The 22,485-nt window shown below is 45.5% G+C and overlaps 1 protein-coding gene across 1 annotated transcript; it reads right to left on the bottom strand.

Annotated features, from left to right (window-relative positions):
- Positions 1 to 52: 52 nt before the first annotated feature.
- HORMAD2 (HORMA domain containing 2) lies at positions 53 to 22,084 on the bottom strand. Its single transcript, XM_066331130.1, has 12 exons — positions 21,829 to 22,084; positions 20,919 to 21,063; positions 19,299 to 19,362; positions 18,296 to 18,332; positions 17,006 to 17,026; positions 16,298 to 16,315; positions 14,943 to 15,010; positions 11,868 to 12,019; positions 11,046 to 11,299; positions 10,788 to 10,896; positions 9,394 to 9,458; positions 53 to 387 (listed from the first exon to the last, which is right to left on the bottom strand). The coding sequence occupies exons 1-12, from the start codon at positions 21,871 to 21,873 to the stop codon at positions 271 to 273; spliced, it is 1,095 nt and encodes a 364-aa protein (XP_066187227.1). The 5' UTR covers positions 21,874 to 22,084; the 3' UTR covers positions 53 to 270.
- Positions 22,085 to 22,485: the final 401 nt, after the last annotated feature.

The raw sequence follows: 22,485 nt of genomic DNA on the forward strand, positions 1-22,485 counted from the left end.
TGAGGGGCAGGGGGTGTGAAGGAAAGAGGCAGAAAGAAGCACACAGACACCATTCATGTGGAATGATAAATCCTCAGCTTAAGAACATTAAACAAGTGCAGCTAGTTGACAATACCATGACAGTTCTGGGGTTTGTTGTCTCTTGGCAATCCAGAGTTTTCACGAGACAAATAAACATGCAGAAATACACATGGGATGGGGAAGAGTTAGACACTGGTCTGTACCAGTCAGATGACAGTGCAAACTCACAGCTTCCAAACGTACTGTCTGTCAGAACAAACATAATTTCCTGCCATTCAGAGGAAGCTTCTCTGGCTCACTGATCTTCCTTTTCTTCTCGGGTCCTACCACCTCTTCCTGGCTGAAGGCAAGGTTCAGGAGGTTTATCTGTAACAACCATCAGAAACAAGCATCATTCTCACAGGGCACACTCCTGCAACATGGGTTTAAAAGTACAGCTTCCAAAAGTGTCATGTGTGTGCCTGGATCCTCTTGGCTTTGCTCAGTGTGATCCTGTTCTCCAGAAAAACAATTAGGCAAGGAATCAAAACTTGGAGTATTGGATGGAGCTGGGAATGTAAGAGTTGTGCAAGCAACAGGTTCAGCTTCAGGGACAGGGAATGGGTTTGGTGGCAAGGGGACAGGACCCATCTCCCCATCACTGACAGAAAATAGCAGGAGCAAGGAGACCTTTGAGGAATATAATAGCTGATAGGGCGTTTTATTCTCCACCAGCCTCAGATAATCATAACACATGAAAAAGAAGGGGGCACTTAGGTCAAATTTGTGGTCATGGCCATTCAGGAGAAGACACACAGTCCCTTTGCTTGTACATCAGGGAATTTAGTGTGAGCTGATCAATCTCCGGCTTCAAAACTACCTGTGAGTCTGTGTAAAATAACTAAGCCAAGCGAGCTTTTCCCCAAAAGGCTTAATTTCCCTCTAGAAAGATACAAACCTCTCCCAGAAATACTCAGCCTGCAAACCAAGAGGTTAAAAAGCAGAGATAAATATATGTGAGAATATAAGTGAGTCAATGGAACAGACACTTCAGACAGACCACAGGGAGATGGACAGCCAGGACGACAGCTGAAGTGTTGGCTGCGCCAGGGGACAAACTCACTTATCCTCCTTATCATGTCACATATTTGCATTTCTACAATAATAATCCGGAGCTGCTGAGAGCAACGTGTGTTGTCGCCCACCCAGAAGGGACAAAGCACAGTCTGGCAATGTGGCCTCTCTCACTGGAGCTGAGGGGACACACCACGGCACAGAGCTTCTCCTCCAAAACAAAGTTCACTTGGATGACAGCGAGGTGAATGGAAAGGGAAAGAAGTGCTAAGAGAATTCCTGCTCCCAAACAGGAGTACCTCCCTCTAGTGTCACTGCCAGGCACTAGGAGCCCTGGGAACTGCAGCAGGGGAAGCGCAAGGAGTTAACAAAGAGCTGTTCCAGAGCACATCCCGGTGATGAGCACAAGGTCTCCAGATTACAAGATGTGGTCATTATAGAATTCCCCGCTCACGTCACCAAGGCTTGCTTTCCATCTGACCTTGGAATGAGGCTTCGGCAATCTCTGCATAGCAAAGGGCTTTCTAATGTGTGAAATAGCTCTGATTAGGGATTAACAGCAAAATACTTTGAAACAGCCTCACTTCGCCTCTCTATCGTGTTTCATATTGTTTTTCTTCCCTCCTCTTCATTATGAGCAATACAATGTTGCTTAATGCAAAAGGACAATTTCCTTTCCCTAAAACCAGAGAAAACAAGAACATGCCAAAGTGGGCTGGACAGGTTCTCCCTCATCCTGCACTATCAGGCTGACAGAGGTTTCCAAGGCTGCCCATGGTGTGTTTGCTTGAGGACAGAGCCATGAGTGGCTTTGTGTCACAGCTCCTCACGTGATATTCAGTTGCTCCAACTGGCATTTTTGGCAGCTATTTACCTTCCTCTCCCAGGCATAGTTTTAACCTGTTTCCGTTTTTTTTTTTTTTTTTTTTTTAAGTGAAGGGCTCAGCAGAGGGAACACTGCATCCAAAACCTCTGCAGTGTTAACACAGCTGCAGGGTTTGTACCCTGTCCTGCTGGCCACATGACAAAGCAGGGGCACAATTCCCAGTCTCCCAGCCCTATCACCTGCATGAGGCAGCTCTCCCTCTGTTTTAACCCAAACCTAGCTAGAGCTGGTGCTTTAATTCCCTCTACTGAGGAATGGATCTTCCACAGCCCAAAAAGCTACTTAGTGAACGTTTTACCCCTTAGCTATTCCTCCAGAATTTCCTGCATGGATGGGATACTTGTGAGGTGGAGAAACAGCCACAATGAGCAGCTGCTTGCACTCCAGCTCCTCCCAGTCCTCCTGCCCTTTACCACAGGCAGCACGAGCACCTCACAGGAACCTGAGATGAGGAGTGAAAACATCCAAGGAAGCCATGGAGGGCTCCAGGGAAGCACTATTCACCCATGCAATGAATCAGATGTCAACAGTGAGAGGTATTTCACCAAAGCCAACGTGTCCAACGTGTCCTGGCCTGTCCCTGCCCAAGCTCACGTAGGAGCTCAGAGCCAGTAACCGACCCCAAACCCAACTTCAGCTCCCATCCTTAACCAAACACTCCAGCTTCTTCCCCAGAAAAGCTGCTCTAAAGGGGATTAAGTCAGATCTGACGTGTTCTTATTTGACTTGAAGCAGAAAGTAAACCTCCTCAATGGTGTGGTGAGAAGCAGGAAATCCCTCCCATTGATTAAACATACAATCAAAGCCTCCAGAAGTTCATTAATTCTAATTTTTCCCATGTACTGGGATGCTTCACTTGAATAACTGATGTCAGAGCTTGGGCTGTAGTAATGCTGCTTTTCCTCTTACACAACCTCAGCCCCACAGATGAGCCAGGTGCTGTAAAAGCAGGTAGGACAACGTGCACCCCCTCGCACCCTCACCCTCAAATGGGACCATGCTGACAGGTGGGACAAGTCTAGAGCAAGCAGCAAAGGCAGCAGCAGCCCCGTGACCTCCTGACTCTGAGTCCAAGGCAGAGTTCAGGGTCTGGGTCATACCATGAACACACAGTGAGTTTGAATCTCCTGTTTTACTACGTGTAGAAAAGCAGTATTTTGCCACAGGAGTTTTCCTGTGGAGCTACAGCTAACTTGTGAATCATACAAGTGTTACTAATTTCTGGCAAAAAACTCACAGGACAGCTGCGCGTTGTCTGGAGAAGATACTAGGCTAAAAATAGATTAGACTTAGATTAAAGCCTTCCCAAGGCAGACTGGTGGACGAAGCAGAGTGAGCAGACCACAGCCACACTGCTATTCTTAGATAGACACAATCAGGACCCAGTTTTGTGCTCTGCAATTTGCAGTCCCCAGTGTCCCCACGTATTCCGGCCAAAAATTCCCAGCACAAATTGAAGAAAATTTACAGCTCTCCTGACATGTTTTGCTTCCCAAGGCATCCTATGCAGAACAGCTAAAATTGCACAAGGGCATTCGGCTGTGTCCCTCTTTGTCCCTGCTGCCCCATGCTGGGGTTTGGCACTTGGCAAATTTTATGCCCTCAGAAGAGTTCCCTTTGTACAGGACACGGAGGGTTTTGTTTGGTACCTTGTAACTATCCCCACAAATTCACAAGCACATGAATGTCAAAAGAAGTGCAGTTCCATCGAGCAAGCTGGAAGAATAAGGGCTGAGATACAAGACTGAACTGCTGAAATAAGGCAGAGTGACCCTCAGGTGTCAAGACAACACAGTCTGTGGAGGGGACTCTCATCATCAGGGATGTTAATCAGAGCGACCTGAGGCATCCTGTGATTTCAGCTGCAGCTACCACTGACTCAACAGCACAGCAAACTCTTGTAATTTCCAAAAATCAACCTGAACTGGTTCACACTGGTCCCCTAAGACTTAGTTCCTGCCTGCTCACTGACAGCTGGCTGCTCTGTGCTCTGAAGCACAGCAAAAATCCAGGGTCACAGGACACATCACGGTGTCAGCGAAAGGATGAGAGGAGATGGACATGAACTGAAACCACAGAATCAGATTCCCAGAATGGTTTCTGTTGGAATTGGTCTTAAAGCACATCTCATTCCACTCCCCTGATGTGAGCAGGAACACTTTCCACTAGCCCAGGTTGCTCCATGCTCCATCTAACCTGGCCTTGAGCACTTTCAGGGAAATAGAAGAAATTCTATTTAAATATAAGGACAAACTCTATAGTTTTTTACTGTGAGGGCAACCAAGTAGTGGTCAAAGTCATCTAGGGAGGTTGTGGAGCCTTCTGCCTTGGAGATACTTACCAGCTGAGAGGACAAGACCTTGAGGAATGTTCTCCTTTTCCCTGTGCTCTCCGCAGGTCGGTTGGCCCTGCTGGCCCTACTGACCCTGGAGGCTGTGCAGGGGTGGCTCTGTGGTTAAACCCCAGCCCTGGGCGCCCATCAGTTTCCAGTGCCCTGGGCGCCCATCAGTTTCCAGTGCCATGGTCACACTGACATCAGTGGAATCCATCCTGATTTCCATCTATGCTGGAGGATCACACTGGTTAGTGTGGAAGCCGACTTACGCAGGTGGAACAATGCAAGACCCTCAGTGTGGTGCTGCTGCAGAAAGCTGCCACGTTTTTGTGGCTAGGAAACCACACCTACACATCACTGACTATCACCAGTCCTCTTCCTTTTCCTCAGCTCCTGATAAAACCTTTGTCATTCAGTGCCACTCTTGTCTCATGTCCCATTCTGCATCTCGTGTGTAAAATCTTGTAGATTTTAAAGGATTAATGAACAGATCCTTCCAGAGCATTAAAAAAATGCTGCAAAAATTCCTGTCAGAAGACAAAAGTATCAACACCTCTCCTGCTAATCTCCTCCAGGGCCCTCAATCACACTGTCCACTTCTGTGATGGACATTCTCATTGAATCACAATAACTTCCCAGAATCCTGATTCCAACTCTGTAACTGAGGGGAAAAAGACAATGGACACTCCTGTCTACTAGGCTGCTACCCAGCAGCCCCTCATGGGATATTATTTGTGTCCAATCTTAATTTGTGTGGATTTCTCCAGAGGGTCTGGCTGCTGGAATGCACAGCAGCATGGAAGCGCCATGTCTTCCTGCAGATGTCCCTGGGGGAGCTCCCAGGGAATCTGAGGATGCAAGGGTTAAATCTCCCTGGATCCGTGGGGTGACAGGCCTCACCTCTGCACGCAGAGATCACTAGGAAACTGTTTCCTGCATGCTAGACAGGGATAACTCATGGAAGGGATGAATGGCCCCTAGATACAGCTAAGGATCTGACGTGAACTGAGAGAAGCCAGGAATTTCCTGACCTCCCTGTCTCACTCCTCCCAGCATGGCCTGAGCTCAGAGGAAGGAGAGGCAAGCTCATCTCTGAATCTTTCTCTCTTCATTGCTTGGGTCTGTGTAGCTTCAGCTGGTTTGGAGGAGAAAATGTTCTGGGAACTTCTCATCAGATACAGCTCTCTTGATAGACAGACAGAGATAAACCTTGCTGCTTTTTTTCTCTTCTGCAAAAGTTCAAGATAATGACATTGCCACAGAAAAATGCTTTCCTATTGCTCTGCACATGGCAGGTTTCATCCTTCAATTGCCTTCTGTCATGGCACTTCTGAATGTGGTTTGCCTGGGAAAAATCAGACAACAAAGGTCTTGATCTCCAAGCTGTTGTTCTGCAGTTGAACACACTTGTGCTGACCTTTACTGCCAGAAAGAAGCTGTGTACAACACTGCAGCTCAGCAGGGCACAGGAGCTGTGGAATGGTTTGGGCTGGAAGGCATCTTAAAGGTCATCTCATTCCCACCCCTGCCACAGGCAGGGACACCTCCCACTGTCCCAGGCTGCTCCAAGTCCCCGTGTCCAGCCTGGCCTTGGGCACTGCCAGGGATCCAGGGGCAGCCACAGCTGCTCTGGGCACCCTGTGCCAGGGCCTGCCCACCCTGCCAGGGAACAATTCCTGCCCAGTATCCCATCCAGCCCTGCCCTCTGGCACTGGGAAGCCATTCCCTGTGTCTGGTGCCTCCAGCCCTTGTCCCCAGTCCCTCTCCAGTTCTCTCAGAGTCCCTTTGGGCACTGGAAGGGGCTCTGAGGTCTCTGCAATGGTAACTGACATTGATCCCTGGCACACCAGACTTCAGGTATTACAGGTATTACTGCATCATCCATGAAAGTCTGTGTCCACACTATCCCGTGGAGAAAGAGCGCATGGCCAGGTAGCCAAGTCCTCTGCACAAGGAGCAGCAGCTGGAGGCCAGACAGACTGTCCTCAGAGGCCTCAAGCAGCCTTGATTCACAACACTTAGGTATGAACCTCTCCCCTGACATCGCAGTTGCAGACAGCTCCCATCAGGAGAGCTGATCCACATGGCAGGAGCCTGCCTACAGCAGCCAGTGAATACCAGAGCAGAATCCCTCAGCCATCACTGATCCCACTGGGATGCCCACACAATGCCAAGTTTCAACATGCTCCCTCATGTCCCACAGCAGTCTGCAAGCATGGCCAGCCCAGCAGCAGGAGCAGTGTCTGGCAGCAGCTGACGAAGCCAGAAACTTGGGAGGCAGAGCTGCCTGGTGCTGTGCTGATACAGCCACACCATTCCCAGCTCAGGGCGAGCCAGGGCTCCCTGCACGGCTGCCTCTCTGTGCACTGAGACTGTGCTCCAAGGACCACCCCAGAACTTCAGCCCACAGCTTCCTGATGGGAGATAAAAGTCTGCAGAGGCGTTCATATGGTCAGATTTTACTCATCTTTTAGTTCTGTTTCATTCCAAACTCATTCCACTGCAGCATGTTTGCTTACACGAAGACGAAGCTGACCAAAATCAATTTTCAGGACAAGGACATTAAAGGATGTTCTTTACAAGAGGATAGAAGAGTTTGCTGAAGAACTCAGAAGTTATCCCAAGTTCAGTGCAGGACCTCATTCTCACCAGCATATTTCTATAAGTTAAACCAATGGGCAGCAATTCTCTATTTCCCCCAACTCTTCACAGCTCCTAAAATGCCAGTGGAAAGAAGGAAGATGCACAAAGATAGCACAGGAGGACAAACCCTTGACTGATGCAATCAGAAAGCTCCTGAAGCCAGGAGAGGTGAGCTAATTTACATGCTGGTGCCTAACTCTGGATGATTAAGTGCAGAGATGCTCTGCTGGGAAAGGGCAATCTCTCATTTGATCCCAAGGATCATCAATCAAGAGATGGCAGATAAGAAGCCAGTGGAGTACATGGAAATTTTTCCCCAACCTGCAAAGCCCTCTGCCAGAGACACTCTATGACCACTCCTAAAGGCCAGTTCTAGTTCTCACTGGGCAGTAAGAGCTGCTTCTCTTTTGGCAGATCCACATCCTTCGCCTCTCCCATGTCGATTAGACAAAAATAAGCCTTTAATACTTTCATTCCTGGTTTTTCTGAAGAGCTCTAGGTCAGCAAGATAATGGCCAATAAACTCAATTCCAGTTTTTATTTTTGGTAACCAAGCAATCAGAAGGATTCACTCCAGCTGAAGAGCAGAAATATGCTCACCCACTTTTCCAAAAGCAACTTGTGACCGTGGGTAACAGTTTCAAACTCAGAACTTCTTGAATATCAAATCCTTTTGCAAACAGCAATCTTCTGTGACACTTCAAATTGTTCCGGTTAGTTCAGAAAATTTTGGCATTCCCACCCCAACCCAAGAGCTGGAAAACACTATTAATAGTATCTGCATGGCAACAAAGTGTTCACATCCACACCCCACCAGGTCTGCTCCTCCTCACCTCACCTACACCTGACCCTGTCAGACAACACCTAACTCAGACTTCCCATCCATCCCAGCTTATCCTCATTTTTTAGGACAAACTTCACCCACCAGCTTGGCTTCCTGATTCACATGGGCTACACAATGGTCATTTGTTTTAACCACTTCCTCCAGAAAAGAAGGGAAAGTCCCTCTCATATGGAAAAGAGTGTCAAATTTTTATTAGCACAGGCTTTACAGTGATGATTCTATCTACTGGCTTGACTTTGTTTTTCCCTAAACTGGGTGAAATATTAGCCAGCTTCTAAGCTATGAGGTTTTAAAAATAGCATCAAAGAATACATTAAGAAAAGAAACTCCCAGGGCTTGGAATTTTTTTTCAAGTCTTTGGAAGCACATGATGGATAAAGTGATTCTTCCATTTTTCAGCAACTAATACTGTTTCCACCACCTTCAGACACTCTCACTCCTGCTACCGGATTCTAATGAAATGCACATGCTGAGAGAGGTGTCTGGTGCTCTGCTGCCATCGTGACAGCCCCAAACGAAGGTCAGAGCATGAATCAGTGGGGCAACCATGAGCTGCAAACAAAAAAGGCTCCTGTTTTCACAGACGACAGAATAAACAATGATCAGAAGGAAAGCGGAGGATGTGACACAGAAAAAAAAATGTGGTTAAAGTTTGAAAAATACCAGCCTAGGCACAGAAGTTCACTTCTAAGATCCAGAGTCAAGGCAAATACCTCGCAGATGCCTTTAGAATGACAGGGTGAGTTGCAGTCTGCAGTTGCTGTCTGGGTTAGACACCCCGGGATTCTTTTCAACAGAGGCGGGGAAAATTTTAGTAGCAATTTCCTACTCTCGTTAACTTATCCTGTAAAGATGCAGTTTCTGACCATTCAGGCTCACATGATTCTCAGCTAATTTGAATGGGAGGAGGATCAAGTGGCAAGTCTGGTGGTATTCAGAGATTTGCCATGTCACTGAACAAACCTCTGCACATGCCCATGAGTTTGGGCTCTGGTGGTGACTCAGGGTTTGGCTGGGCAGCCTTCAGGGTGGGATTAATTTTTTACTTATCTAAAACAACCTACCTGGTCTATCCTAATTCTTTGGGTTGCCCCACAACCATCAAAAAAGAGATCAGTACCTCGAGGGGACAATTCTTCCTACTCCAGAGGGGAAACCAAAATGGGACAGGATATATTAGGTACCTGTGACTCACTGTAAAGAAAGCTTGGAAGCAAGAGGGAAGAGGTGAAGACCATATTAGGCAAAAAATACACCCTTCAAACCTAAAACAGGGTGGTGATTTCAGAGCCATTATCCCACAGGTAAACCAGCCTGGCTGGGGCAGAGAAAGGCTTAGTCTGTGTGTGTTACTCACAGGTATCAGCTCCAGAGAACAGAATCAAATTCTGTTATTGGGTGGAGGAAATAAACTGATCATGGAAAGCTTCTTCCTAAATGCTTCCAGTTTATGTTTACATCCCTCTGCTACTCTGTAGCCTCTATGCACTGTGACCCTGCACAATAAATCCACTAATGTTAGTGAATTTTGTCATCTTTGGTGATGCAATGATCCATGGCAGTGAATTCCCCTGTGCCTGGAGTATCTCAGAACCACTAAAGCTTCCTCACCTGCTGATATGCCCTTGAGCAAGGCATCCTGTCCATCTCCTTTATTTCCCTCTTATTCTTCCTACCTGCAACCCAAACAGCAAAGCAAAATTAGCTGCAAAGTGCTTCATTAAAAGAAAAAAAAAAATCTGGAAGCCTGACTAAACCACTGAGGCAAAAATCCCATGGAATTGTGTAAGCTTTGCTCTCAGACACTGCCAGCAGTGGCAGTTTATTCCTAGGAAGAGAGATTTCAGCAAGAAGTGTCATCTGAACATCAGCTTGCAGAGTTCTATCAATTATAATCTCCTTTTTAACCTGGATCTAAGGAAAAAAAGCTTATGTCTAGACATGTCCTAAGTGTGAGGGGTGGGGGAAAGGATGGGAGATCTCCCCTGGTTAATATTTATTAACCTTTGAGGCAGTTTCAATAAAATTTGAGGGGGTGTCCAAAGTGCCCCAGTTTCATGAGATCATACAACTGCTTAGAGGAGGAGGATCCTGTTAAAATCCCCAGAGCAACAAAGGTGGCAGGATGAGTTAATTCCTTATTAGTCATCGGGGAATCTGCAGGGGAAAGACCTGCAAAGGTGATTTCTCAGGCAGGGAAGCTGCTTTATCCTACTGCCAGGCAACCCCAGGAATGCTATTTACCATTTTGTCACTAGATGGTATTGTTCCACAGGCTATATCCCAGAGCCTCGAAGATCAAACACAGTATGGTATAGCAGAGGCTGGGTTGATTAAAGCCACAGAAAAGGCTTTTTTTTTTCTCATGTACTTTCATGAATGTTTTCTCACATGGAAGTTATCAGCAAAAGTCAAACTGTAACAGCTAAAGGAAAAGAGCTTTGTTGAACATGGAGATAACGTAACTCAGTTTTGATGATCTGGGCATTTCCTCCATATCTCAAAAAAACTGCTGAGATAAAGAAGTGCAAAGATACTGATACAAAATTAAACGTTTCTATTAACAAACCAAGCATAATCAACCAGCCCTTTGTTACAGTTTGGTCTGTTTTGACACAAAATTCAAACAGCCTGACAAATTCTGCTCATCCAAAATCTAAATATTCAAGAATCACAGAATCAGGGAATGGATTGAATGGGAAGAGACCTTAAAACCAACCCAGTCCCACACCCTACCATGGGCAGGGACACCTTCCACTAGCCCAGGTTGCTCCAAGCCTTGATCAACCTGGCCTTGGACACTTCCAGGAACACCTTCTCTGGGCACCCTGTGCCAGGCCCTCCCCACCATCACAGCGAACAATTTTTTCCTCTAATGTCTCAAATAACTTACTGCTATTAACAGCACTGAAAGGCCATACCAAGACATTGTGTGGAATACATTATACTGGGATAAAATCAGAAGCAGAAGCTCATTCAGTTTTGAAACTGGGCATTTTATTTACCTGTATCTTCAAGGCAAAAAGAAGGTGCTTCTGTTTTCCTGCCTGGATGGGTGTCTTTTTTGTCTGCTTCATGCTCATTTGAATCTGCTCTGACAGGGCAAGGGTGAACCTGTAAAGCGAATTATGCTTTGTCTTAATAATATAACCTAAAAAATACACCTAGGCGGTAAATCCATAAATAAAATGTTTCTTTTAAGGAGGTTTTTGCTAGATAAGTTTTATTCTTCTAGCGAGAATCAAAGAGAACTATTTCTATACCTCTGTCCTCTCCTCCTCCTCCTCCTCCTCGCAGTCCAGCCCTTGGTGGGAGATCTCAGTAGGGCCATTCTTCTGGATCAGACTGCTGTCAGCCTTCCTCACCCTCTTCTTCTCAGTTGTCACTCTGACTTTCATGAGGTGGAAGTCAGTGGAGACTGAGCCCACTCTCAGATTGACGGGATCCCCAGCAAACAGCATGTCACCAGGCCTGTCATCTTCCTTGAAGCCAGGGGGCTGATAATCCTTGGGAGTGACTGCACAGGGAGAGGGAACTTCATCAGGTCAGGGAAACTGAGTTCCATCTCTCCTTAGTCTGATTTAGAAAGAACAATTATCAACCAGCTTCGAGTATCATTGACTACTAAAAATATTCCAGGTTTTTTGGTTTTTTTTTTCCATTTTGTTTTCTTTAGGAGGAAGGAACAGAGTGCAAAGGGTAAAATGAGCTGAGCAAATGTTATGAGGGAGCTCAAAGGAAAAATTACTTCAGGATGCTGAAATACCATTAAAGTGCTGGAGCAAAACCTGACATTGCTTGTTCCTTAAGGAAACAAACTCAAAACCCAAAATGTAACCTAGGGAAGGATTTCTCCCTTTCACACCATATAGCTCTGTTTCTTATATGGATTTCAGACCTTTCCTAAAAACATCTGCCATCCCTGTGCATCAGAAGATTTACTGTGTTACACCATTTCTCACTGCTGTCAGCCAACAGCTTCTCCCACTTCACCTTTTCTATGCTTTATTTTATTCACAGGGCTCACACTTATTACAGAGACTGATGGAATTCTTCCCTAAGGCACAAACTCTCTCTTCACCTACCATCGTTGTAGTAGAGGAGTTTCATGCTCAGGGTGATGTCATTGGGCAGTGGCCCGAGGTCCTGCATGAGCAGGTACAGGGCTCTGAGCAGGAGCCTGCTGGCCTGTTTGACATCCTTGCTGCACAGCCCAGCCACAAACTCCCTGTGGTTGCTACAATCAGAAGAAGAATAATGGATCTGTTATCCTCAGTCATGAATATTCACGATCCAATTACACACACAGAGCACCCACTGACTTGTCTGAAACCACCAGTGACAAAGCTACAATGTCTTTATGTGATTTCCAGATAAACAGGGAAGTGAAACAGGCTCCAGGGATGGGGTGGCATCCGCAGAATACCCCTCCAAACTCAGAGGCCTGGCATTTACATTTGAACAGACTTCGGAGCTGGGGCAACCATTATACAAATGTCATGACTCACTTGTTTGAACGTGATTAAATTGGATCAAAGGACCATAAAACAAGTGCCTTTCGCCTAAGCAATTTCAGGAACGAGAGGAATGAGTTGAGGATCCCATCTAAAGCAAATTCATCACAGGGGTTATTTTCAAGTCCATTCTGCAGTGTTTGAAGAGAAGTGAATTGCATGTTCTCATTCAATTCCATGTAAGAAAAAGCAGCTCAGAGGCACATTTTTCAGCAGTGACGAAGGGGCATTCCTCTCACCTCCTTCACCCATCCAAATGTCAGCTGGCTGCTCCAAGCCAGCAGCCCAGACAGAGACCCATGGGTGACATGAGTGGGATGAATGGCACTACAGAGGAGTTTGTTTCTCTTTGATTAAAACTGAGGTAGATGAGATGAGCAACTCAGAGCAGCCAGCTAACTTCAGACAGAGCAGATGAATCACTGTGTGACTAAGGGACCTGAACTTCCCTAACTTTCAATGAGAAGGGGTCATAAAGATGTGTAGCTCCTTCATTACGTCTTTGGAAGACCCCTGACACTACACGTAGGCTGGAGGGGTGCCCAACACAATCAAAAGCAGTAAAAAAGCAACCCAAGAATATCTCAGAGTAAACCTGACTGACTGAACCTCAGAAAGGAACAAATTAAGACCAACTCCTCCTTCCAGCTCAGCTTCTTTGGGTCATGAAAATGGGGTGGCTGTGGAACAGCTTGACTTCCCAAGGTATGGAATCACAGCATCATTTAGGTTGGAAAAGACCTCTAAGATCATGAAGTCCAAACTCTGTGGTATTAGATGTGCACTGTGGTCCTCAATTAAATCCTGCACGTTCAGAAATGTACAGTGAGAGAAAATGCTAGCAGTGCCTAAAGTGGAATATCCATCACATTTACAAACTGTGGGATTAGCAGATCAGAAATGGCAAAAGGAAAGATCATAAGAAAAAAAGAAATGAGATATCCATAGGAATTAACAAGTCAAGCACTGCTTCACTATGGGAATAAAACTGAGAATTTGATGCAGGAGGGAGTCAAAAAGCAGAAGATAAAGAACTGAACCTTGGAAGGAGTGGAATCCATGCCAAGGAATTCCTCCAAAATCCATCTAAAATAAGGCAAGGACCATTTCGGATAAAGTTTCCCCTTACCTCTTGGATGTGACGCTTCAGCCCCACAAAACATCTCTCCCAGGGTGATTAACTATAAGTTTGCACAGGACAACAACTGCTTGCAGGTGTAAAAGGCAGCATTATCAGCTGAAGGAGCTGATACCAAAGATGACACAATTCCCTGATCTATGCCAGAACTCTGGATTATTAAAGACTGCAGGGACATGCATGAGCCTGCCACAGCACTGCCAGTCCCTGAGGAAACAGAGCCCAGGAATCCAATGCCACAGGCTCTGCAGCCTCAGAGCACATTCAAACATGACAGGAAGACAGCTTGGCCTCTCCCTGCATGACACAATGGAGACCCAAGCTCCATCTGGGGACTATCCTTATTTCTAGGAATTAATGAGTAATGCTGATTAAAACCCCAAGGACTATCTATTATCTTTCAAATCCCAGATCTCCTCTTCCCATCAGTGTGAGGACACTGGACAGCAGCTTCTAAGCAGAAATGGAGGGGACAGCCAAAAGGTCATTTCAGAGATAATTCAGATTTGCCTAAAAGAAAATAATTTTGCCTTATGGTACAAATTATTTGGATGTATTTAGAAAAAGAGTAGCTAAGGGCACACTCCAGGAGTGCTGGGGAGGAGCTTCCTGAGGAGCACACAAGACAGCAGAGCTCTCTTGCTGTCCAGGCAGGTTCCAAGATCCATGTTTCACCAGTAGCAACTGCAGAACAAAGTAAAAATAGGTTAATTATTTTTCTTCACTTTGGCTATAGCCAATGGCCTTTGACATTTTTTATTTGAAGCGGCACAGGATTACAGCCTACTAAACACAGCTTGAAATATTTAACAGAGTGCCAAAACAGGTAAAAAGCTGCTACTTCCTGCCAGGTTTTGCACCATCAGCTCAGGCATTGTAAGTGAAAGTTCTCTCAGGTCACCCACGCAGGGCTGCTCAAGCAGAACACGTATGCAAATGCTCAAGGGAAAAAAATCCTGTGCACAGGATCATGGTGAAAGGGCTCAAACCTGAGCAAGCTTCATCTGAAAGCACAAGGCTGTCTGGTGGAAGCACAAGAACACTTGTTGTTAGCTGAGACAGCAGCAAGCTCAACAACTGGGCTGGTTTCTGCATTGCCTTCCTGATGAGGCATCACTTCTGTCAACTGTCCTCGGTTCAGGTGTACTTTGAGGGCCTCGTGGTGCTCAGTAAGAACATTCCAGCTCATCCTCTCAGCAGTTAATACCCTGTAAGGTGAATATCCCCAACTCCGATGGTATTTACAGCTGCTTAATGACTTGGACCTGCTCAAACCACAGAATCCCAGGATGGTTTGGGTCAGAAGGACCTTAAAGCTCATCTTGCTCCACCCCCTGCCACGGGCACAGACACCTTCCACCAAAGTAGGTTCCTCCATCCAACCCAGCTTTGGACACTTCCAGGGATGGGGAGTCCACAACCTCTCTGGGCAGTTATAAACTGCAGCTTCTTAATCTTCAAGAACACAGCTTTTAGTGCAACCCTGAGAAATCAACCCAAATCCTTACCTGCTGATGTCCATCTGGGGCACCTTCTTTTTGTACTTGAATTTGAATTGATACATTTCAGTGACTGTCTAGAGATGTAACATGAGAGAGAAGAAACAGAAATGGATCACTTTAGGAAACAAGATGTGTCCTGAGCTTGGAGAGTCCTTTCACACTCTCTGCCAGAGCACAGCATTAATTTAGTGACATGCTGACAATTTTAACTCTATTATTGCTTGCACAGGCTTTGGCAAATTCTCTTAGCAGCCACATCTTACCTAGCACTGAAAGAATCACAACAGAATCACACACTTCCTGCCTCCTCCTTCCATTTTCTCCGTGGGCCTGACTCTCCAACTTCAGTCTCTAGCAAGGCTCCAGGGCTGGCCAATTCTCCCAGAGTCTCTTGCTAAAGGAAAACTGGGAAGTCCCACAGGTGACAAGTGTCACAAAGAAGACTGGCCCCATGCTCTGTATGGGGACAAGGGCCTGAAGGACTCTTCCCACAGGGAAATCCAAACAATATTGCATGAGAAAAAGTTGCTGAATTTCACCGTCTCAGAGTCTTTTTGAGGTAGACAAAAATAGTGGGTGATTTTCCATTTAAAAGAATTAGAGAATAAAACAATTAGGAAGAACAGTCAGCTTCCCCCCAAGAGAAAGGGTCTATTGTACACCAATTCCATGCCTATAATTCACTTTTTCCGGAGACAATGAGGTCGATTAGTAGGAGCTCAGCTGAGCTCTTAACTCTGAGCCTTCCTTGCAAATCCCAGCCTTGGCATGGCTCAGCTCCTGCTCTGCCCCCAGACTCTGAGGTGCCACGCAGCAGAACTGGAACCAGGTTCAGATGCAAAGGACCTGAAGTCGTTCTCTGATCTCCAGCATGGATACAGACCCTCACTCCCGGATCACACCCCCCAGAAACCAAACAGAAACACAACAGGGAACACCAAGAGGCCAAGGACAGGCACTACTCAACACATCCACCCAGGTCCGAAGGGATTCCTGACTTCTCTCCTACACTTCTCTGCATGACAAACCAGCTCTTTTCATCAGAGATGTTAAAAAGGTGGTTTGCAAATGAGTAATGTTGAACTTATCGTTTCTTCTCTTTAGGAAACTAAACCAAAACTGAACATGCCCATTAATTGTCTGCTAACATCCCTGCCTGAGGCCCTGGTGGGCCCTCAGCCGGGTGTTTGATCACAGTGCAGCTCACTGAGCTGGCACTCCAGAGTGAAGGCACAGGAACAGAAATGGGGTCACCAAGGAGCTATGTCAGGGTAGGACTTAAGCCTCCACTCCACTCTGAATACAAATGTACTCACCCATGCCTTCAGCTGCTTCAAAGATTAATTAAGACTCTTTCTTACCTCAGGATTGGTGTAAATCTGTTACAAGAAAGCACAGTGAGGGCATTCTCCCTGGGACAACTCAAACCAGTGACTAACAAGGATATTTTCAGTTTACAGCAGAGACTGCTATCTTTAGTGTGGGATCAGAGAAAGGAATGGCTGGGAAAGAGCTTCCTCTATCAGCAGTCAATACTTACCACTTCAAAGACAGGTAGGAGACACTCATGCACAATATTGGAGGAATGAGGTTAATTCCCATTCCAACCCTCACAGGCAGCTTTTAATGCCTGGGATTCAACTGCTCAGATGATGCACAGAGTCAATGGTGAGCAAAGCTCCTGGTGCTTTGCAGGGGCCTGGGGCAACAGCTGCCTATGGAACCACCAGTGTGTGGTTTCTCCAGGATCAGATTAATAAGGACTGTTTTTGCAGGGATAAATTGAGAGGACACAGCAGCTTCCATGATAGGAATCACATGCAAGTGCCTCTCAGAGTTTAAGGACACAAATAAGGCCTCAGTCAGAAGTCTGACATGCTGAGAAAAACATTCCCATGCAGTCTTGAACTCCACATTTACTGTATCTAAGAAAGTCACAGCTCTATTAAAAATCACACACATTTTGGCTTCTTCTTAAAAAAGGCACAAATGGGTTGACACAACCTTGACTCTGTATCTCCTTCAAGCAGGGGAGGGGAGAGAAAACCACTTTGTATTCATTTACTTACTGCAAGGACAGCCACGTGTAGCTAAGGAGGGAAAATCAAAACAAAACACAGAATCAACATCTAACCTTAGTGGTCAAGGAAAAACAAGTCCTATCAAACCCCGACTGCCTACACAGGGAGAAGGAATAGATACACTCAACAAACCAGGAGTTAAAACCCTTTTTGCAGATTCTTTCCAGCACAGCATCAGCAACACCTAGTGGCCAGTTTGCCTGGCTTGATTCACAGTTTCCCAAGAAACAACTCCATGCTCAGTAATCTCCCTTGGGACTCCTTTCAAACAAATCCCCAAATACTGATTTAAAATTCTTTACAAGGCCACCCATCCCTACTGAAGGTTAATATTTGCTTTCTGCTGAGAAATTCCCCAAAGGTATTTAATTTATGCTCTGTCAAGGAATTGCACATGGGACTGCCCTTAAAAATAATCTTAAAACATGCATTAAGTCCCTCAGTTTTTCCTTAATCCTTGTCAAACAATTAATTTATGTCTCTCATAAATAAAAAAAGGGCTAAATACCTCCTAGAACTGTCAGCAAGCACTAAACTGTGTTCACAACATTGTTAATTATCTTGTGCACACTGACAGTGCTACTGATGCCTGAGAAACACTCAGATCATCAGTGCCAGAATGACCAGTGCTCCACCTGGTCTGGAGGAGCTGGGCTGGTGAACAGCGCTGACACAGAGGACAGAAACTGGTGCTTTTTCCTGTGCAGGACAGTTTTTATGTGAGAATCAGCAAGGAATATTACCACTTGTTAGCTGGTTTTATCCTGGAAGCAGTTACATACTGTATTTGGTAAATTAAGGGGGGAAAAAAAAGAGATAAATTCTGAGCCTGAGAGAAAAGCCAGGAGGGTTAGAGAAGATGAGATGAAGGGGAAAGATCAGGGAAAAGGAGATGAAGGACAGCAGAAGCACAGAATCTCTCTCAAGAAAGCAAAACCAGGCAGGAGATCCAGATCTCAGCCAGGCAGGGTCTCTATCAGACATCAGAGAACACAAACGTAGAGCACAGAACTAAGGGAAATCCACTGCAGGCTGCACATTGGTTCCCACACCACGGACAGGAGATACAGAGGAAGTGGACAGGATTTGAGCTCAAGGCATAAAATCCCAACTCTCATACTCAGGGGCAGGGGTCTTTCCCCTGTCTCACAGCTGTAAAGTTGTTGTGTGCATCAAAGAACACAACAGAAATACAGCAGGAATGGAAGGATAGTTTTGTCCTTACTTTATGAAGAAACAGGACACTCCATTAAAAAATTTAAAAAAAACCCCACTTACATACTGCTTCTCCAAAGCATCAAAACAACCTTGAATCCTGCCAAGGAAAAAAACATGTTAATACTAACCAGCAACATTTATCTCCTGATCTGTAAACACGCTCACTAGATGTGGGTTAAAGGGCATTTTTTCTGGAATTAAGACAACACAACCAACAACATTTGGGGCTTGTGAAGTGCTTTTCAGGTCACTCCTGAAGCCAGGATCCTCCTTTCTGGATCTGTGAATTGTTTATTCTTCTGGGGCATTATCCTGTCAGTCCAGAGCCTGCTTGAATCCTGATAAAGACAAGGACTGGAGGCCAAAGGCTGGCTCTGAGCATATCCCTGCTCAGTGCTCTGTTCCAGTTCCCCAGCCAGAGCTCTGATGGCTCTTTTCCCATCAGCCTTGTACAGAGCTCAGCTCAATCTGGACATGTCTGGTCTTGTAAATCTTTGTTATCTGATGCAGAGTTTACAGCAATGGATTTTTTCAAAGTAGTAAATATTATTTGAAGCAGCAATGGCCAGATATTTACTCTTAGGGTCAGAGGATGTGCAGCAAGGTATCTCCTTAGCACATCAGGGACAGTTTTTCTGCTTGTTGGGAACATGCCAACTGTGAAATACATCCTGAAGAAAACTGTGGGGTCCTTATAGAGGGAGATAAAATATTGTACATACTGAAAAACAAGTGCAATAATCCCTATCAAAGTGAAACCAGAAAAGACTAAACACAACAGAAAGGATCTCATGATAGTCTTTACCCTCTCTCTGCACCTCTGCTGCCGCGTGTGCTCTGGGGCCTGACCATGACCTCACTGCAGCCAACACTTCCACAGAGCTCACATGATCTCAGTCACTAATTCTGTCCTGCTTACAGGGGGGCCAAGCACCCCCAGCTGCAGTGGGAGCTCCCCTGGCACCAGGGCACAATGTTTTCCAGTTCAAGAAGAAGAAGAATGCAGGGGCAGATATCTCCTACTCAGCACAATCTTGTCTTGGTTTCGCTGTTACTCACTTACCACTTGACTATCTGCAGTGATCCCAGACAGCTTTTATCTTCTCGGAGAATTTTTAGACAGAGGTCTGCAAAATCAGATTTAGCACATAGTTACAATCCTTATCACAGCTCTTGGGCAAACACTGAAACTAAGCCTGTCCATCCTCCCTTTTTTGGATACAAGCTTTATCTGAAGGTCCTTCCTGAGCGGAAATGTTGGGCTTTCACTGAGTCCCCGGTGGGCTTACTGCTGTGTTTGCAAAAAAGCAAGAGCTTTCCTCAGAAGCCCTGGGCTCTACCAGAAGAAGGGATGAAGTTACAGCTTTATTACAAAACACCAGCAGCTTCATTCTCTCCTCCCTCCTCTTCTCCACTCCATCCTTGACCATTCCCTAACACCTTGTCCTCTGCAATTCAGTCTTCATCAACATCCACATGAAGTGATGTCTCAATGACTGCTCACAACAAACTTTCAGTGGAGCTTTTCCACACAGCTCCTTCTACCTGTGCTTCCAGGCATTCAGAATGGCAAAAGGCACATCTGTCCTACAGGTGAAAAGGGGGATTAATAACACCTTAGGACTTAACCAAGGGGCCCCTGAAGACATGAGCAGGCCAGATATTACCACCCCTCATCAAAAAGGCACTAGACAGACCTGACATTTGACCAGTGGCTTTTTGGGGTCAGGGGATCAAGAACCAACTTGGGGTTTCTATGTCCTCAATCAAATCTACAAAGTACACGTGAACATGTTTCAGGGCAACTAATGCCATAAGAGACAACACGGAATGGACTGGAATGCATGGAGACATTTCACACTTTGAATGATCATAAAGACATTCACAAATCAAAGCATCACTAATTCTTGGGATTGTGTGACAAGAGTTTGGTTCTGACTTCTTTTCCTTAAAAAGTTCTGATTCCCAAAGCACATATGAGATAGTTTTCATGAAAAAAACCCCAAATCCCAACAATGAAACTGTTTTAAACTGAAGGAGGGATGATTTACATTAGACAAAAGTACAGTTTTTGCAATGAGGGTGGTAAAACACTGGCACAGGTTGCCCAGAGAGAAGGTGGATGCTCCATTCCTGGAATATTCAAGGTCAAGTTGGATAGGGCTTGGAGCAACCTGATCTACTGGAAGGTGTCCCTGCCCATGGCAGGGGGTTGGACTTGATGGTCTTCAAAAGGTCCCATCCAACCCAAACCATTCTACAGTTCTATGAAAACCAACAAATCTAATTTCAGCCCCCCAGTGAAAACTAAAAATGTGAACCTCATGTGTTCAAAGATCCAAAAGAAAATAAAACATTCCAATGAAAGTAAATTTTTAAAGCTTTCTGACTTTTAAGTCACTCTCCTGGCTCTGAGACCTGATTCATGGGGGTGGCAATGCCAACAAATTACTCTAAACCAAGAGGAACACCAAAAGAGAAGCCAGGAGCTCAAGGTTGTCTTCCATGCTCTCTGTTAGAAGTTCTGTCTGCAAGCAGACTTGAGATGATTTGACAATTTGTGGCCAACTCCCACCCAAAGTGAACCCACACACATGCACAGCCAGAAGATAACACCTAAGGCAGGCTGTGGGCAAAATGCAGGGAGTAGAAAGAAGCACTCAGCACAAAGGGCAGCTGTTACCATCCAGATAGCGAGTGCCGTAGGAGCTCTCTGGAAACAGCCCCCTCATGTAGGTTATGCAGGACATGGAGATGGCCAGGAGCCTTTTCACCAGCACCAGGGACTGCTGCTCTGTGGTGATGCTCTCAGGGAACAGCACTGCTTCCTGGGAAAACACAGCAATACCAGAAATAACCCTTTCTTAAGTGTAACACAGATTATATTTAGAAACAAATCTCAGCAGGTGGGAAGAGGGTAACTCAGAAATGTAATTTTAAGGTTTCTCTGGTGTTTAAGCCAAGCAGGGAAGACTTGTGTCTGAGGTGGGTGGAATAAATGATTTAAGGGTAGAGATCAACAGATCTGACATCATTACTGAGATGCAGAGTGCACTGGTTGGATGTGCCCTCCCCTTTATCACATTCCCACCCCCTCCCCTGTACCAATGCTGGCACTTAACAGACAGCCACCCCTCAAAAAGGTTGTGCAGCTTTAATTGTGAAGTCACACAAGTGCCAGGATGGTGTGGCAACCACTGTTGAACCAAAGGCTGCTGTTTTGAGCTCTGGCAGCAGCCTGACTTGCCAATGGAATGATTTTAACTCCAAGCTGTAAAACAGCACCTGAAGCTACAGTAAATGCACACTGTGATGCCAACATGAACAATGCAGTGGACACTGCACTGAATTTAGTTCTTTTATTACTTTATTGCTGTTCTTCTTGCTAATAAAGGTCTGTGCACACCTAATGAGCCTACATTTTATTGAGTCAAATCATGTCAGAGCCCCACACTGCCTCTCACTGAATTGGAATTAATCCAACTAAGAACAGTGCAGACAACAGAAAGTGTTCTGACCTCTGCAGGCACAGGCGTGCCAAGTCCCAAACCAAGAGCTAAGATTGTCTGTACCATCATATTTTAATTTTTTACCTTAGTGGGCTTTTTCTTTTGCTTGAGTAGCTGCTGAGTAGCCATCCTGTGTTTTAAACGCCTGCCTTCCACTCGTAACTAAATCCTGAAAAATAAAGACAGTGCGAGACACGTAGAAAACACAGTTACTGCTATTTCTCATCTACATTAAGGTAAGAACGTGATTCCTCAGAGTTTGAAAGCTAATTGCCAGGCAGGACAGGTACAGCACAGCAATCCAAGGGTACTCCATGGCACTGTGCCTGCAGAGCATGAAACCTGCTCCCTGGTAAATGATCAATAGTATTTGAAATTCAGGGCCACAACTGCACCTGGTGTCAGTTGGTGCCACTTCAGAATGCATTTCTCTTATTCCAAACCACAAATGTTAATTCCTACAATCATTAGAAAGTGTGAAGGGGGAATGGGAAAGAACTGGAGGTCTGCCAATAACAGTTAATATTTTAGCAAGGGTAAACAGGAAACGTGCTAACATCGGTCTTGGCTGGAATAAGGGAATGATTCTCCTGGGACACCTTGAAAGGTGGAAAAAAAAAAAAAAAAAAAAAAAAGGAAAAACAAAGGAGAGTCCAAATTCTTTCAGTTAGACAAGCCTGGATTGAAGAGGAAAATACTCATTTTACCAGAATGGAGAGCTGATTGATACAGGCAATAACG

Source organism: Sylvia atricapilla, chromosome 17 (genome assembly GCF_009819655.1).
Source record: "Sylvia atricapilla isolate bSylAtr1 chromosome 17, bSylAtr1.pri, whole genome shotgun sequence".
NCBI lineage: Eukaryota > Metazoa > Chordata > Aves > Passeriformes > Sylviidae > Sylvia > Sylvia atricapilla.

Excerpts from the sequence above, each read along its gene's own strand:
- HORMAD2 (XM_066331130.1), bottom strand. The coding sequence starts at position 21,873 with ATGGCTACTCAGCAGCTACTCAAGCAAAAGAAAAAGCCCACTAAG. Across the intron at positions 9,459-10,787 it reads TTTTTGCCTTGAAGATACAG|GTAGGAAGAATAAGAGGGAA; the intron begins GTAAATAAAATG and ends TTTGGGTTGCAG. Across the intron at positions 388-9,393 it reads GCTCAAGGGCATATCAGCAG|ATAAACCTCCTGAACCTTGC; the intron begins GTGAGGAAGCTT and ends TGGTTGTTACAG.